An 18,259-nucleotide genomic window follows, 5' to 3' on the forward strand; every position below is an offset into this window, starting at 1 on the left:
GGGTGGGGATTTGAAGCTTTGGGGCGGGGGGAGGGGGTGGGCAGTAGGGGAGCTGGGACCTGGTGGGCAAACAGACCAGAGTCAGGACACCACCAGGCTCCCTGCGCCCATCCTGCCCGTTGCCACCCAGGGCAGAACATGACTGAGACAGCAGGAGGCCCAATTCAACTCAGAGTCACCGGGCCAAGCCATGGGGAAGCCGCAGAGCCCGTCCCGTCTCCTGGGAAGCAGACGTCACCCCAGGAGTAACTGGAATTACTCACACACGTGACGTGTCCGCAAGAGGATGAACCATAGCGTAAGAGTCTCATGGCGTTGAGCAAACTGCGGTGTTCAATAGTCAGTGCACGTTCTCATCAGCCGGATCCCAGAACAAGGCTCTGGATGCTGGTCTTGCCCACCCCTTCTCCTTGCCCACACGAGCACGGCTTGAACAAACAGGCTTCCTCCAGAGACTCTTCTGACGTGGAGTCAGATACAGTCAGATACTTAGCGATATCATTTTGTTACTGATTTTTTTCACGTATTAAAGTTGTATTTGTGGGAATTCCCTGGAAGTCCAGTGGTTAGTACTCTGCACTTCCATTGTAAGGGGCCCGGATTCGATCCCCCGTCCAGAACTAAGGTCCTGCCAGCCTCTCAGCACGGCCAAAAAAAAAATGTTGAATTTCTAAGAATAGCGGCTCTAGCGCCTCATCAGAGAGTGGTGTTAGGCTGTGCTTTTTCCGAGGGCTAGAAAATACTGTGCAATTCCAAATTACGCCTCAGCTCAGCCTGTTTCTCTGCACTCTGTCTCCATATCATCATTTTGATCTCTTTCTTCACAATCAAAACAGATCTGGTTAAATTCCTAAGTAGCCAAGGTCGTGTAGATTCGCCACTTTGAGTGCCTACCGAATCCCATTCTTGTGCCCATTTTGCATATTAAGCTTGTAAGTCCCCAGCTCTCTTCACAAATACCAGTATCTTCTTTTTTTTTCCCCCATTTTCCACTCACCCTCATGAAATAAGGGCAGAAACCCATTGAGTTGCCCCAGCTACATAAACACCCCGGCAGACAAGCAAGCCCAACACCTTTCGCTGCCCTCCTACCTCCGGGATGTTTTTAGAACTCAGTCACCTGTAGTTCCAAAGGTCCGTCTCTGAAAAGGACAGAAGAGACACCTTCACCTGGGAAAAAGTGTCCTGAGATCTAGAATTAGAAAATGAACTTGAATTTCATGGAAGAAGGAAGAAAATACATACCCTGATTTCTTCCTTTTCTGAGCCAGAGCCAGGGAACCAGAGAGGGCACTAAAAATAGCAGCTGCTCCCAAGAGCCCTTGGCTGCCAGGAAATGGAGGGTCTGAGACTGTGGGAAGCGGGGTGACTGTGGGGTCTAACCTGGGTGAGAGCCCCCTGGACCTAGAGGAACCTGGGGTAGGAAACCTTGCAGGAAACCCTAAAAGCCTCCCCCCCCACCTTGGGGCCCAGAGTCTCCTCTGCCCCCAAAAGTGACAGAACCCCAGTGATGAGCAGGAGACAGCTAGCCAGTCCCAGCCGCTCCATGCTGTGGGACAGGGGTCCCCAGTGGTCCAGGGACTGTTGGGAACCGCACTGCACAGCGGGAGCTGAGCACCCAGTGAGTGGGTGAAGCTTCACCTGTGTCTCCCCATCACTGGCATAACCATTGGAGCTCCACCCCCTGCCAGATCAGCAGTGGCTTCAGATTCACGTCGGAGCACGAACCCTAACCTTCAAGTCAAGGCAGGATATCCTGAGATGGCCACAAAAGAGAAAAAAGGAAAAAAAAAGGAAAAAAAAAAGGAAAAAAAAAAAGGAAAAAAGGAAAAAAAAAAAAAAAAAAAGAGAAAAAAGGGGCACAGTCTTTGTAATGCACTTGGATCATCCAGAAACCTCCCCCTCCTCAATCTGTGGAAAAACTGTCTTCCACGAAACCGATCTCGGTTGCCAGAAAGTGCTGGGGACTGCTGCTTGGACATCACAGGGAGTGTGGGCAGGGACAGTTGGCGAGAGTGTGTGTAAGAGAGCATCACGGATGGCCAGAACCTTCTGCAGGGAGGAAGGGCGGGGAGAAGAGGGGAGGACTCGTCTTCCTGAGGACTGGGGGCTGGCCGAGGCGAGGAGGTCGCATCCTGCTTGGGGAGGCTGTGGGGGCTCGCTTCTTTTAACCTCACCCCCGGGGATCAGAGGCGGCATGGGGAGAATGGGAATGAGCGATCCCCGGGTGAATAGCGGGCGGCAGATTCTACTTCCCGGCCGGGGCCACCGCATCCTTCACTGACCCTCCGTTAGCCACAGGGGGCTGGGCTCCTGCTCAAGGAAAAAGAGAAAAATGTCAGTTATTATGTTTGGGAGCACAATCTTATCTTTCATTTTATTTTACAGCAATTTCCCCAAAGATCCACCATAGTATCTGATGGAACCATATTGACAAAATTTTAGCCGTGATAAAGAAAATGCTTTGAACTCCCCGCAAATCCAAGTCAAGATCTCCAAACACTTTCTTCTTTATTGTGTTCTATTGCATTTTATTTTACTTTTGCCAGGACAAAGCCCAAATTCCAAGGCCATACTGAAAGTAAAATGATAAAACTAGAGTAGTATGAAGGAAGTCAGTTCTTTTTTTTCTTTTTTAAAGAATGTTCTGGACTGAAGGCTGAATTATTAACTGCTTTTTTGTCAGAAGTAATTTAATATTAGTTTTTAAACACCACCATTAATTTTAGATGTTACACTCTGATTTCTCATTTTTGTGAAAAAGACAAAATAAGAGTCACTCATTTGGCCAATATTATTAAACTACTGAAGAAGGCTATACTTTAAACAGCACTTCAGAAATGAAATGGTCTTTGGTCTGCGGTTTTGAATGGAGATATTATTCATGGTGTCTTCATCCACGGGGTTACTGGGAGAGGCAGCTATCCTAAATATAATCTTTGACAGATTTTCAGGCAAGTTAAAATTATGTGTCACGTTACAAACTTTATACGTCCCACATGTGCTTTTCGATTTGAGATTGACATGAAATGGTCATGAGATTCAATAGCATAGAACACAGAAATTTAGGGCAGGTTTTCAGACAGGCTTTTCAGCCTTCATGAAACCTCTTACTTGCCCGAAGCGTAATAGTCATAATTATTAGATTTCCTTTTAGCTTTGTTCTTTTTGTCATTTTCAGAAATGATGGCAGAATGAGATTGAGGTTGTGGTGACCATATGTGATTAATTATGCTGCAAAACAGACATAACCTGGGATTGTTCCAGAAGAAGCAGGGTGTTGTCACCCTAGTCGAGCTGGCTCATCTGAGTACCCTTTTGTTGTTGTTCAGTCGCTCAGTTGTGTCCGACTCTTTGCGACCCCATGGACTGCAGCACGCCAGGCCTCCCTGTCCATCACAAACTCCCAGAGTTTGCTCAGACCCATGTCCATTGAGTTGGTGATGCCATCCAACCATCTCATCCTCTGTTGTCCCCTTCTTCTCCCACCTTCAATTTTTCCCAGCATCAGGCTCAGCTCTTGCCAGTGAGTCAGCTCTTCGCATCAGGTGGCCAAAGTATTGGAGCTTCAGCTTCCGCCAAAGTCCTTTCAATGAATATTCAGGGTTGATTTCCTTTAGGATGGACTGGTTTGTACCCTTTGGTATAGCCTTTGTTCCTCGTGGGCACAATCCGTGGGAGTTACTCGTTTTATTCCAGCCCAGAGTCAGTGGTATGCTTGTATCCTAAGTGGTCAGAATCTTGGGCTTCCGATGCATTGTACCACGCCAGCCTGCCAGTCCCTGAATGCACTGGGCAGTTTTTGCATCATCGGAATGTAGGGCTTGCCAAATGTAGAAAGCTACAAGTCTCCTTCCAAAGAAGAAATCTTAGCTACCAGATTTGGGTAGAGACAAAACAGCCCACTCTGATCTACTCATTTGCCATCTGGTTTGGAGAAGTTTCTGTTATCCTGCGTGCTAAGTCACTTCAGTCATGCCTGACTCTTTGCACCCCTATGGACGATAGATCACCAGGCTCCCCTGTCCATGGGATTCTCCAGGCAAGAATACTGAAGTGAGTTGCCATGCCCTCCTCCAGGGGATCTTCCCAACCCCGGGATCGAACCCGTGTCTCTTACATCTCCTGCATTGGCAGGCAGTTTCTTAATGACTAGCACCACCTGAGAAGCCCTCTGTTATCGTACCTAATACATATTAATATTTGTGACCTGGTGAATGTCATGGGCTTCCCTGGTGGCTCAGAGGTTAAAGCATCTGCCTGCAATGCGGGAGACCAGGGTTCAATCCCTGGGTTGGAAAGATCCCCTGGAGAAGGAAACGGCAACCCACTCCAGTATTCTTGCCTGGAAAATCCCATGGATGGAGGAGCCTGGTGGGCTACAGTCCATGGGGTCGCAGAGTTGGACACAACTGAGCGACTTCACTTTCACTCTTTCAGTGTCATTAGCCTCATCTTCTTATTAATACCACACAGACTGATTCCCAAATTCAAAGTGCAGACGACCTGAATGTCTCAAGTTCTTTATTCAGATGAATGCAGTACCAACCCTCACCTGCCTCTGGTTAGAGACATGAGTGAGTTGATAGCATCTAGTGTTCAGGCAGAGGAAGTTAAGAGATTAACCCCAGCCTTGGAATCTACATAAAATATGTAGCACAGTCATTAGTCATTAGCAGCAGGTTAGCAAAATTCTAAAACAGCGGGAAAGAGAAATATTCTCTTTTCAGTGGCATTACAGAAGTCATCTCACACTTTTCAAAAAAATTTCGTTAAGACAAATCCTCACATTTAAATATAGAGTTGATCCACATTTTTATCAAAAATGTATGTTTGTTGAAAGAGTATACAGGTGTGAGACAGGTGCCCACAGCAGCTCATGATGCAATTTTAAATAAATGTATTCTGAGTACATCTTGCCTCCTCAAGTCCAGTATCGAATTACATTTGAATTGGTCTGTTTGGTTTTGCACTAATTGTATCTGTTTTTTTAAACACATGGGCTTCCCAGGTGGTGCTAGTGGTAAAGAGCCCGCCTGCCAATTTGAGAGACTTGGGTTCAATCCCTGGGTCGGGAAGATCCCTTGGACGAGGGCATGGCAACCCACTCCAGTATTCTTGCCTGGAGAATCCCATGGACAGAGGAGCCTGGCGGGCTACTGTCCTTAAGTTCTCAAAAAGTCAGACATGACTGAAGTGACTTAGCACACACACGTGCAAACACATAGTGTCTTTCTGCTGTTTCCCCAGGGCCTAAAACAGTGCTTCTCACAAAGCGGGTGCTGGGTAGTTACTTGCAGACTGGTGTCTTGTGCACATCTGTAGTCAGATCATGCTCGTCTGAGCGGGGGCTTTGTCACCTGTGGTCCCCAGGGCTTGCCCACTGCCCTTCTCCAGCTCCAGGGGTCTGTGCAGAACCACTGAGACGGGATTACCAATGGAGCCCACCCTTCAAACCAGCCCTGTGCCCTTCCTCCTGTGGGCTGAGGGGCTTAAGGCAGGAGGGGGTCCTGCTTCCTATCCCCCAACCCCTTGAGTGGGGTAATTGTTAGGGCCCAGGTGTGCGGAAAGGAATGGAGTTTCTGAGACCCGCGGGGCCTCCCTTTCAAGTGGCCGGACGTTTGAAGCACCTGATAGCATCACTTACTGGCCTGCCACCCACCTTCAACAAAGGCGTGGGAACCACAATCAAGCCTCCTATCCCACGGCTTCGGAGACAGTAGTGAGATGATGTAGAACAAGAAGTTTTTCAAGTATCATTTTAAATGTTGAGAAGATATTATTTCTGTGACTTTGCAAATTACCATTTGATTTCATCCAAAAAAAAAAAAGCCACTGTTGAGTTCAAACATAATGTTACATGTGATGACGCCCAAGGGAAAATTGAGATCTTTTTGAAAAGAAGGTACAATTTATCATCGTCATAGGGTAATCATTTATTTTCCAAAGGGCTCAAAACTGGAAGGATATTTAATACAGATTTTTCAGCCAGCATTTAAATCCTCTAGGTCATAAATATACAATGATAGATATATTAGATTTTTTGTTTCTTCCAGCATTCAGAGACTTTCCTTAAATATGTAGGGTTTTTTGTGCTGCAGTTTGTGTCTTGGCCTTTTTTTTTTTTTTGGAAGACTTTACTGAGCACTTATATTTGGTGTTTGATGTCTACTTGCTGCTAGACACTCATAAAGAAGTTAAAGCTCAGAGGGACACCACCATGGAAGGGAGAGATCCCCCAGAATCAGATCACATCACTTTGAAGGTGGTGGTAGGGGTGCAGTGTTGTGTGGGAGCTGGGAAGAGGGGCAGGGAGGATGTCACGGAAAGGGTCATCTGGTCCTGGGCTCCCAGCCCCTCTCTAATAGCTATCAGAGCTTTGCCCCCTAAATTTATAATCTTCTTTCAGTTCAGTTCAGTCACTCAGTCTTGTCTGACTCTGCGACTCCATGGACTGCAGCACGCCAGTCCTCCCTGTCCATCACCAGCTCCCGGAGTTTACTCAAACTCATGTCAATAGAGTCAATGATGCCATCCAAATAATCTTCTTTGGGGATCAGTAGTATATGTTTCTGGTATTGCAGTTCTGTGTTGAGAGTCCTCAGTGTCAACTTATTGGATGGTTGGTTTTTTTTCTTTAGTCAAGGCATAGTTGATGTCCAGTCTTACATTCGATTTAGGTATACAGCGTAGTGACTCACAATTTTTAAAAGTTGTATTCCATGTATAGTTATTATAAACCATTGGCTGTGTCCCCTGTGCTGTACAGAACGTCCTTATCATTTATTCTATGCAGAGTAGATTGTAGCTCTTACTCCCCACCCCCGTCTTGCAACCTCCCCTCTTCCCTCTCCCTGCTGGTAACCACTAGTTTGTTCTCTGTATCTGTGAGTCGGTTTCTTTTTTTATTAGATTCACTAGTTAGTTTCTGAGACTCCACATATAAGTGACACCAGGGTTTGTTTTTCTCTGACTTGTTTCACTGAATACCCTCCAGGTCCCTCCGTGTTGTGGCAGGTGGCACCTTTTCATTCTTATCTGGCTGAGTGGCATTCTATTGTATGTGTCTATAGATGTCTAGCTAGCTAGCTCGGTAGATAAGTAGATATCTCGCATCTTCTTTACCCATTCAGCTGTTGATGGACACTCGGGTTGCTCCCGTATCTTGACAACTGCATATAATGCTGCTGTGAACATTGGGATGCATGTATCTTTTCAAATTAGTGGGGTTTTTTTCTCTCAAATAAATACGCAGGAGTAGAATTGCTGGCTCATGTGGTAGTTCTATTTTTAGTGTTTTGAGACACCTCCACAGTGTTCCCTATAGTGGCTGCACCAATTTACATTCCCACCAACAGTGAACGAGGTTCCCTTTTCTGCACATCCCCGCCAACTCTTGGTATTTGTGAATGATTACTGTTAAAAACGAAGACTTGATTGCCCTTTGTGGCCACGTTTAGCGGGTTTTGAGGACTAGGCGAGGAGCAGGCCGGTGACCCTCACGCCCACCCAGATTGCCTTTCCGCTCAGTGTGACCATCGCCCGTGTTCTGTGTGAGTGTGTGTGTCTGTGTCCGCCGTGTTTATTGACACCACCTCGTCACTGGGATGTAAATTCTCCAGGACAGGAGCTGTGTTAGTTTGGCTGGCACACCTCTAGAAGACAGCCTGCCCGGGGCAGGCGGGTCTGTCTGTCCACCCACCTGGCAGGTGGTCAGCGCCGCCCTGAGCACAAGTCCAGGCGCCGTGTGGCGCTGTGTACTCCCGGATTGCTGAGGGGTGTGAGAGGAAGAGTCGAGTCAGGCTGGACCGAGCTGCTGACCTGCACTCCCAGAGGGCGGAGCTGCTGTCGCCCGAGACAGAGAAGGGGCCGGTTGGGATGTGGCCGGCCAGGGCCAGCTGCTCAGGGTGCCTTTTCGCCCAATGTGGTGGAGATGCTGAGACCCAAGGGAGATGAGGTTGCCCAGCCACTTAGCCAGGTGGAATTTTGAGCTGCTTTTCTGATCCGACAGCCGGGCTAGTTTCTTCTCGTGGAACTCATGCTGTGGTTCTCTCCCTGCCCCATCTGCCTTCCTCTTCGGCCACTTGATGTCAGCCGTTCTGAGGACCATGAACTTCCTCTCAGGAGGCATGCAAAATAAGAGCTGAAATGGGAGTCAGCCAGCAAGTGCTACCCCTCACACACTGCCGTGGGCGGGGGGGAACTCAGAGCTCATTTTCTTGGGCCCTTCCCTTGTAAACTGCCCTCATGCAATAATTATGAATATTTACAAATATATGAAAAGTATTGGTTTATGGTAAAAAAAAATTTTGCAGTCCGTCTAAGCAGTAGGGAAATAGTTAAGCATGCTCAAGCACACTCTACTGTTTATTTACCTTTTTGACACTGTGACCCTGGACCAATGGAAGGATCTGTCACAATCAAATTACCTCCTGTTTTAGTCTGGGCTTCTGTGTATCAGGTTTTCTTAAAGCTGGGAGCACCATTGCTCTACTTTTTCAAACCACATGATGTCAGTAGATGAAGAGCAGGGATGTGCCGTGAAGGAACAGCCTTGTCTTCGTGTATTTCTGTGTCTTGCTCAGAATGAACCAATTGAGCACATTCAGGACCCTGGACAGAGCCCTCTGGGGACGTGTGGAACTGTAGCCTGCCTTCCTACCTCCGTCAGGACCGTTTCTTGTGCAGGAGTTGGGAATTTGATTCCAAGTAACTTTTCATAGAAACAGCTAAGTTTCTAAAGATGGGAAATTTATGTTATCAAAGTAGGATCGTGCATTTAATTAACTTCTCTATTTAACTGAGTTTCCTTGTCTCAGCCTTTCCCCAGCCTGCTCAGCCAGTGGCGCCTCCCACGTACAAGAGAATCTCTTTGTCATTTAGCGACCATCAGCGCCCAACTTGAGAAATGGGTTGTGGCTGATTATGTAAAAAGAGATGAGGCTGCCAAGAGGTGGGAGTCTCTTGAAATGATTTCATTTCCACCTAACGGTACTGCTCAGAGCACCTTTTTGCATTTTTCGGGAGCACACCAGATTAATTTAAACTTGTTCAGCTTGATTCAGCTGAAAATCAACTAGAGAACAATTTAATTTTTGACCCCTAAATATAAAATCCTGGCTCGCGTTCCCCCAGATCGGGCGATGGTATCAGGACATGCTGAGCAGCCAGCAGGAAGAAAAACTAAAGGGACCCGAGGAGACACTTACAGAGCCTGCCGTCGTGGGCAGGCAGGGGCAGGTGGCAAGGTGGTGAAGCGCGCAGGGCAGCGTGTGTCCCAGGAGGTTGGAGGGGAGGGGGTGTGGCTCAGAAAGGGGGTGACCACGAGGGAGCTTGCGAAGAGCAAGGCTCCCCCCAGCGGCATGTGCTGTCCTCCGTAGGACACGGGGGGCGTGGGGCAGCTCCCTCAAGAGCATGACCATCACAGGGTCCACCCTCTATCTGAGACGTCCAACTGGGTCCTGGCGGGTGTCTGGAGACCCGGGCAGCCACTTAAGTCCCCGCGCTCGATGGTGCGGCCTGAGTCTTGGGAACGGCTTAGCTTAGGTTCCTGAATGTCCCAGTCCCCCTGGGACCACCTGCTTTGACCCCGGACCTGCAGACTTTCCAGCCTGTCCCATCACCTTCTTTTGTCTCCCTCCTTTTCGTGGCTTTGAGCACTGAATACACTGTTGCTGTTTAGTTGCTCAGTCATGTCAGACTTTTCTGTGACCCCACAGACTGTAGCCCGCCGCGCTCCTCTGTCCCTGGGATTTCCCAGGCAAGAATACTGGAGCAGGTCACCATTTCCTCCTCCAGGGGATCTTCCCGACCCAGGGAAGGAACCTACGTGTAGGAGTGTACTGGCAGGCAGGTTCTTTACCACTGAGCCACCATGGAAGCCCATTTAATACAATGACACCCCCGCCACCCGCCGCCGCCTTTTTTTCCCTTTTGCTTGAAAATAGCTTTATTGAAATTAACACTGAGAGCACATATAATTCACCCATTTATCGCCGACAGTTCAGTACTTTTAGGGGCAACCGTCGCACAGGCCTAGAACATCTTCATTGCCTCGGAACGAAACCCCATGCCCTAATTAGCGATCAGAATTTCTGGGGGATTTTGAAGGCTGTTCTGGAAACATATGTCAGTAAGGAAGGGCTTCGGGTAAATGAAGACCCATCCCGACCCGTCCGGCTTCCTCGGCTGAGACCTCGAGGCGGAACGGAAGTCAGCCGGGTAGGACACCCTTCTCCCCGTCTTCTGCCTTCACCCCGGCCCCTTCTATTGTCTTCCTTTCCTCCCACTTCTGTGAGTCCGTCTGACGCTGTGTTGTCGCTCCCGTTTCCCCAGCAGCTGTCATCTTCCCGGGCCCCCCACCGTGTCCCCGCTGCCCCTTCTTCTGACACCGCGTACCCTCTGAGCGCGCGCCGCCAGCCGCAAAGGGAGCTGGACAATGTGCCGGGCTCTGAAACATCTTCAGAGATGGGGATTCAAGTAAACCTCCTCCTGTTGAAAGCTCCCGTCAAAAGGACTGTGAGAAGGGGCGAGGTTTTGAACTTCGCTTCACACTCAACCTTTTAACAGAGGCCCGGGATGTTGTGATTTCCTTGGATGGCAGAGGTGGCCTGGTTCTTTATTTACCGGCCCACACGTCTCTCTGAGCTCCAGGGAGAGCAGAGCCCTTCGTGAAGGTCCAAATTGGCTTTATACCGTCGGCTTTTGTCTTGAAGGAAATGGGTTTTAATGGACCGGCTCCTGCGATGACTTCATCTTGAGTGTTTGAAAGGTTTTAGCTCTCCAGTGATCTCCCCCACCGCCACCACCCATCCCCGACAAATAGCTCTGTCTTTGATCATTTTTGAATTTGTCCTAATACCAAAACATGAAGATTTTTTTTTAGTTCTATGTGGTTCCTAATCCTGCCAAATAAGTAAGGTGGGGTCTATGTGAGAGTGAGAAAGAAGAGCTAATATGCATTCATGGTCCTTTCCCTTTTTTTTTTAATCGACATTCTGGCTTCTGTTTTATAATTTGATTTACTTATGATTTTTTGGCTCTGCCGGGCCTTCATTGCTGCCTGGGCTTCTCTCTAGTTGCAGCAAGGGGCTACTCCATAATTGTGATGCTTGGGCTCACTGCAGCGGCTTCTCTCCTGGAACACGGGCTCTAGAGTACTCAGGATTCAGTAGCTGTAGCAGATGGGCTCAGTCGTGGCTCCCGGGCTCTGGAGCCCTGGTATTGTGACTTCCCTTCACCTCAACGTGTGGAGTCTTTCTGAACCAGGGATTGAACCCGTGTCTCCTTGCACCGGCAGGCAGATTCTTTACCACTGAGCCACCAGGGAAGCCCTCCAGGCTTCTTGTGAGCATGCCTTTTAAAGCATTCCCCGTTGTTCCATCACTCGGTCATGTCCGACTCTTTGCAACCCCATGGACTGTAGCCCACCATGCTCCTCCATCTGCTGGATTTCTCCAGGCAAGAATAAATACTGGAGCGGGTAGCCATTTCCTTCTCCAGGGGATCTTCCCCCATCTAGGGATGGAACCTGTGTCTCCTGCATTGGCAGGTGGCATCTTTACCGCTGAGCCACCGGGGAAGCCCTCTTTCTTCAACATGTAGGAAATTAACAGTCAGCCTGCCCTCGGGACCATCAGCAGCCCCTCCAGACAGCGTGTATGTGGGGAGGTTGGGGGAGTCCTGCAGGGGATTCTTGGTGTCCCCTCTGCAGGTCAAGCTCAGTAAGAAGGAGTGGTGGGAGGCGTCCCTCCAGAGCCCCAGGCTCCCTGAAATAGACTCTGGGGGGTGAGGAGCACACGTCCACTGGAGGAGCACTGGCCATAGTGATACCGGTTTTGTTGCGATGCTAATAGTCATGGGGATGCTCAGCTCGCACGTAGACAGTGCGGACGGACTCCCCCCGGCCCCGCCCCACCTGGCGCACACACTGGGAGACCCTTGGGAGAAGCAGGGCCTTGGGAGTCTGGGGCACGGAGCCCGGCCTATTTGAATAGCGGCCGGGGATGTCAAAAACCCATCCTCACACCTGGCATCGGCGGCCATCACCGAGACACGCTCCCTGCAACAGTTCATCGAAAATGGCCCAGCTAATGATCGGCTGGGCAGATAATCGGAGGAGAGTTAATTGTAAGGTTCGATATGGCATCTTGTCAGCAGAGATAAGTTGTCACGTTTTCCACTTGAGCTGAAACTAAATGATTGTAAAATAAGTTATGAGTGTCCTTGGGCCTGTCTGCCGGAATGATGGCTAAGAATACATTCCTGGCCCATCAGTCTCGAGCGGGCTGCTTGATATTTATGCGGACGGAATGTTATTTTATTCCCCCTGTAGTCATGCTTGTCAGCTCGCCGAGTGAAAAGTGAAACTGCTTCTTTGACTCATACTTCACGTCCCGAAGCTCGAGAGCCTGCAGATTGTTATCATTATTGCTCGTATTATGTATTTTTTGGGGTGTGGGTTGAACATTGATGCCCGATTGGGAAGAACTAATGGCCGGCATTGAGCGCGCAGGATGGCGGAGGACTGGCCCATCCCGGCTCAGTGCCGCGTCTCGGGGACTCCCGGTCCCTCCATCAAAGCCGGGTGAGAGGGGGCGTAATGAGGCGCTCCCCTTTCTCCTTTGCTGTGGCTTTCTTCTCTACCCGTCTCCCCTCTTCTGCCCTCTGCATTGCCCCCTCTCGCGTTTAAGGCCGTCGACGGGGCCGTCTGTCCCTTGTCCACTAATTGATAGAAAACAAGATGCGTTATTTGTTCTCAGGAGGAGCAGATGGTGTTCTGCAGGTGCTTTTTCGGGGTCCGGGGTCGGGCTGTCAGAGGCTCTTCAGGCTGAGGGATACCTTGTCAGGCAGGAGGTGTCATCGGAGATGGAAAAGCATAGTACAGAAGCCCACTGTGTTTTGATTGGTCGTATTTTAAACCAGGGGACTGTTTAAACACCTTCTGTTGAAAGGGAGTTCTCAGGATCTAGGAGCCAGGCATTCAGATACCAGCACCCAGACGCGGAACCCAGGTCACTAGAAACCAGAGCATCCTTGACGTGACACCCAGCCTGGAGAACAGCCAGGGCTGCCGGGGACCCTCTCTGCCCCAGGCCTCCCTGACCATGACCCGGCCTGCCCCTGCTTCGGCTCCGTCGTGACTCACCACCCCAACCCTGTCCTTGGGACCACAGACACCGGCCGCTTGCATAGTGGGTGCTCCAGCTGCTGCAGTCAGGCCCCTGGCCCCGACACGCAGCCTTCTGTTCCTGGCAGGACCCCTCATTCCTGGGCGGCTGCCTGTCTGTGCCCAGCTGTCCACCCCTGAGCTATGCCTGCCCCCATGGACCCCACCGTGGGGCACCTGGTTTTCCCAGGGACTTCTGTGCCTGACTCCCGCTTAGCCCACCCCCTGTGGACACCCGACCACATCGTGGTTATCTGTCCTTCCTCCAGCGAGAGACTTGGGATCACGTGTGCAGGGCTTGGGCCAGCATTGGAGCACTGACCCGGGCGGGGAGAAGAGATGGGGCTCCAGCTTCGCCTGCCATCTCTAGACTTCGGCGATGGTGCTCTTGGGCGGACCTTGGTCCTGTGAGCAGCAGGCCAGACCGTGGACGGGGAATGCTTCTTGGTTTCCAAGCAACGGGTGCACATCACTTCCTTTATTCATGCCCCTCCTTGTCTGAGACGGGATTCCTGGGGCTCACAAACAGCTGGCCCTGCTTTCTGGTTTGGTCCCTGGGGTCACCGTTTCTTTTACTAGATGAGAGCCCTGAGTTATTCTGCAAGCTCACCTCCCGCCTCCCTCCCCGCCTTCGGGGCCCAGATCAGGACCCGTGTTCTTTGTTCTGCCCTCCACCCTCCCCACGCCAGCTCACTCCTGGCCCTTTCCCGGGCTCGTGGTTCCTTTGTCTCTGTCACTCACACTCTGGGTCCTGGTGACTCCTCCTGGAGCCACGTTCGTGTTTCTCAAGGGAGGCCACGGAGCCAGCTTGCCTCGGTGACCGTGGACATGTGGATGGTTCTCCACCTTACTTCCCTCTGTGTGTAGGTGGCACTTCTGTTTACATAGGATTAAAGTGAGTGAAGGCGCTCAGTCGTATCCAGCTCTTTGCGACCCTATGGACTGTAGCCCACCAGGCTCCTCCATCCATGGAATTTTCTAGGCAAGAGTACTAGAGTGGGTTGCCATTTCCTTGTCCAGGGGATCTTGGTGTTTCTTCCATAGATCTGATTCCCCCTCTTCAAACTCCGATTGCCCAGGAGATCTAGTCTTTCCTGGAGGTATCAAGCAAGAGACCAGACAGGCATCCTCTCAGTCATTAGATGTCAACTCCATCGGGACAGAGGTTTTCATCCTCTAGTCCAGTCATGTACGGATGTGAGAGTTGGACCGTGAAGAAGGCTGAGCGCCAAAGAATTGATGCTTTTGAACTGTGGTGCCAAGGGACAGAGGGAAATAGCAAAACACTAGTCCTGCTGCGGCAGAGGGCAGCTGTCTTGGCCTGCACCCCCCCATCAGCCTCCATTATTAGAGGATGGGGATGGTCACTGGGACCAGTTTCCCCATGGCCTGTCACCCAGCCTGGCACAGGGTGGGTTCTTAACACTTGAGAGTCAGAGAGGATATGGTCAGAGCATGAAGATTTTTGAAACCTGGGCAGAAAGTAAATAACAAACATATTCATCGTAAGGCTTGAGCACTGACTAACATGTTAAAAGCGTTTGCTTTAGGATCAGCCAGTGATCCTGGGGTCCCTGGATGCCTCAGCAGTATCAGGCAGCTTCTGAACTCTCTGAAATTGTCCACAAGTATTAACTAGACTGGAGGCTTCCCAGGCGACTCAGTGGTAAAGAATCCACCTTCCAATGCAGGAGATGAGGGCTCAGTCCCTGGGTCAGGAAGATCCCCTGGAGAAGGGAATGGCCACCCACTCCAGTGTTCTTGCCTGGGAAATCCCATGGACAGAGGAGCCTGGCGGGCTACAGTCCATGGGATCACAAAGAGTCAGACATGACTTAGTGACTAAACAACAACAACATCAACTAGACTAACCTTTTTTTCCCCTTGATGTCTACATACAGTCTTATGTACAATGGGGTATATTATATACAGTGGGATCTCGTATTTTAAAAATTAAAAAAATATGTGTATAAGAAATGCTCTCTTTAAAAGATTTGTATTGCAGAAGACCGGGACCATTTAAAAAGGTGAAAAGCTAGCAACAGAGTGAACCCTCCTCCAGTTAGCCATGCTCCCTGGACCTGGAGGGGGAGGAGGGTCTATAGGGGGGGAGCCAGACCCAGGGTGGGCGTGCCTTTGGTGGAGAGCAGGCGGCAAGTTGGAGAGAGTGAAGAAGAAATGACCACGTGGATAAAGATTCAACCTAGAGTCCCAGTCTCCTGGAGGCAGGTTCTCCTGGAGGAAGGAGCTGTGGGCTGACTCTTCCACCCCTCCCAGGACAGGCTCCCAGAGGCCTTGGCTCGGCAGGGGATGGGAAGAAGGTTGACCCTCCTGACCATGCGGGGATGGGAAGAAGGTTGACCCTCCTGACCATGCGGGGATGGGAAGAAGGTTGACCCTCCTGACCATGCGGGGAGGGGAAAGGCACTGCTGGTCTTAGGACGTCAGCAAGTTGCTTCCTAGGGCATTCCTGGAGCCGGGTGTAGAGCTTAAAAGAAACTAAGCTTTTTTTTTTTTTAATATTTCTTAATACATGCTAAAATGTGCCAGAGGTTCAGAAAATAGAAGTATTTTCAATTCAGATTTGCAGTATCTTCTTTTTTTTTTTTTTTTTTTGCAGTATCTTTTTATAAAAGTGTTGTTTGCTTATTTTCGGCTGTGCTGGGTCTTCGTTGCTGCAGAGGCTTTTCTCTGCTTGTGGCGAGCGGGGGCTCGGCTCCAGTCGCCACGCTTAGGTTTCCCACTGAAGTAGCTTCTCTTGTGAAGCACATGCTCTCGGTGTGCGGGCTTCAGTAGCTGTGGCTCCCGGGACCTAGAGCACAGGCTCATCGGTCATGGCCCACGGGCTTCGTTGTCCCTGCGGCAGGTGGGATCGTCCCAGATCAGGAATCGAGCCCATCTCTCCTGCATTGGCAGAAGGATTCTTTACCACTGAGGCACCAGGGAAGCCCTCAAGTATCTTTATATTCAAAATCAGGTCATCCTTATGTTCAAAACCCTGCAGGGGCTCCCCAGAGTAAAAGCCGGTCCTAGACAGTGTCCGAGCCCCTCTTCCTCTCTGATGACACCCTCTCTGAGTCTCCCGTCCTCCCCTCTGTGGTTCTGGGACACTGCCAGCATGCACACCTGGCCTTAGGGTCAGATTCTGGTAACTTCCTCCTCCCCAAGGTATGCACGTGAGTTCTCATGTCTTCACCATCTTTAAGCATTGGCCCATGTGTTGCCTTCTCATCAAGACCCTCTCTGTCCCCCCCACCCCTCCACCACCTCTGTAATGTCCACCCTCCATGGGCTCCTTTCCCCTCTCATCACCTTGTAACAAAGTCTGGGTTGTGGCCCCTCAGCTGTCTAAATGCCACTCAGACGGGGGCCTTTGTTATTCTCAGCAGTGGATCCCGGACGTCTAGAAAACTGACTGGCTCACAGTAAGTGCTCAGAAGAACATTCGTTGAATGAATGAATGTTTATCCATTCGTTGCACAGAAGGTTCTGTCTTTTGAGTTAACAAAGACGCTGTGTCATGAAATGATGAATTCTTAGGAGCTTGGAGGTATCTGGGTGGTGTTCCTTCATCCCTTTCTCAGTGAACTTGTTCATTCTGCTGAATTGCATGTTCATTTCATGTCTTTTAAGGGTGTTGTGTTCTTTTCTCTGATAAAGTAAAGTTAGACATCATAAGTTGAGAGTTTCACTTCCAGTGAATGATCACATTTGTGCACTGATTTTAACATTTTGGTGAGAGGGTTCAGTGAATCAAAAATTGCCGGGTCTACTGTGGACTTCTAAGCACTGTTGCTAGACATTGGTGAGACAGGGAGGTGGCCTGTGGCATCTCACTAGTAATTAACTGATGTTTGGTCCTACAGAATGTTGAGGGAAGGAGACAATCAGAAATACCTGTATCTTGTGTGTGAGCACACACACGAGTCAACCCCATTTAAGATGACACTCTCCTATGTATTCCTGAGTATTTCTTTTGTTCCTAATATATCAAATTATTTGTGGGAAGAGAAAAATAAACAAGTAAAAACCTCCCCCCCAACTTTCCTTTTCCAGAACTCCAAACATGCAAAATAGAGAACTTTATAAATCAGATAAGGACAAACATGATATGATATCACTTATATATGAAATCTTAAAAAAAAGAAAAAAAGGGTTCAAATGAACTTAACTACAAAATAGAAGTGGAATCACAGATGTAGAAAACAAGCTTATGGTAACCTGGGGGAAAGGAGAAGGGATTGGGGTTGACATATACAGATGACTATGTATAAAATGAATAACTTAGAAGAACCTACTATGTCGCACAAGAAACTCTACTCGATAGTCTATAATGACCTCTATGGGAAAAGAATCTTTAAAAAAGAGTGGGTATGTGTATATGTATCACTGACGCACTTTGGGGTACACCTGGAACTAAAGCAGCATTTCACATCAACTCTACTCCAATAACACATTTTTTAAAGTAATAAAGTTGGAGAAGCACTGATCTTAAAAAACAAAACAAAACAGGAGGACTGTAAATTCTCCTGAGCAAAAAGAAGATGCCGAAAGGAGCTGCTGCTCTGGAATGGCAGGTGGCATGTTCGGGCATGGGGAGCCCTGACCTTTTAACACAAGGTTTGCTCTGAGCCGCGGTTCGGAGACTGTGTCCGGGGCTTGGTAACTGGAGGAACGTTGCTGTGGTCCTTGGCAGAGCCTGGTTTCTCCGTGCTGACCTCTGCGCTCTTTTCCTTTTCCGGTCCGGCGGCAGACCCGGGGCTGGGTGACCCCCTGTGCTCAAGCCCCAGCATTTCCAGCACCGCCAGCCCCAAGCTCGACCCGCCCCCCTCCCCTCACGCCAACAGAAAGAAGCATCGGAGGAAGAAAAGCACGAGCAACTTCAAAGCCGACGGCCTCTCCGGCACCGCTGACGGTAAGGCGCCCCCCCGCCCCAGCCCACCTTCCAAGGACTTGCAGGGGCAGAGTTCGCGTTTCTGAAAAGTCATTCTCACTCCTCTCATCTGTAGCATCGTTTACCCTGAACCACAGACGCTCGGGGGTGCAGGTCACTGCGTGTGCCTCCTGTTTACAAGGTGGTACTGGGGGCCC

The 18,259-nt window shown here is 49.7% G+C and overlaps 1 protein-coding gene across 5 annotated transcripts in view; it reads left to right on the forward strand.

The window, feature by feature from the left end:
* The window catches only part of AGAP1 (ArfGAP with GTPase domain, ankyrin repeat and PH domain 1), a 575,037-nt gene that overhangs the window by 427,439 nt on the left and 129,339 nt on the right, over positions 1 to 18,259 (forward strand). For all 5 annotated transcript variants that reach the window (XM_043877472.1, XM_043877473.1, XM_043877471.1 and 2 more), the window contains one exon: positions 17,922 to 18,083. In XM_043877472.1, the coding sequence (XP_043733407.1) occupies positions 17,922 to 18,083 (162 nt within the window). The remainder of the gene's footprint in view (positions 1 to 17,921; positions 18,084 to 18,259) is intronic.

The sequence above is a fragment of the Cervus elaphus genome, chromosome 20 (assembly GCF_910594005.1).
Source record: "Cervus elaphus chromosome 20, mCerEla1.1, whole genome shotgun sequence".
In the NCBI taxonomy this organism is placed as follows: domain Eukaryota; kingdom Metazoa; phylum Chordata; class Mammalia; order Artiodactyla; family Cervidae; genus Cervus; species Cervus elaphus.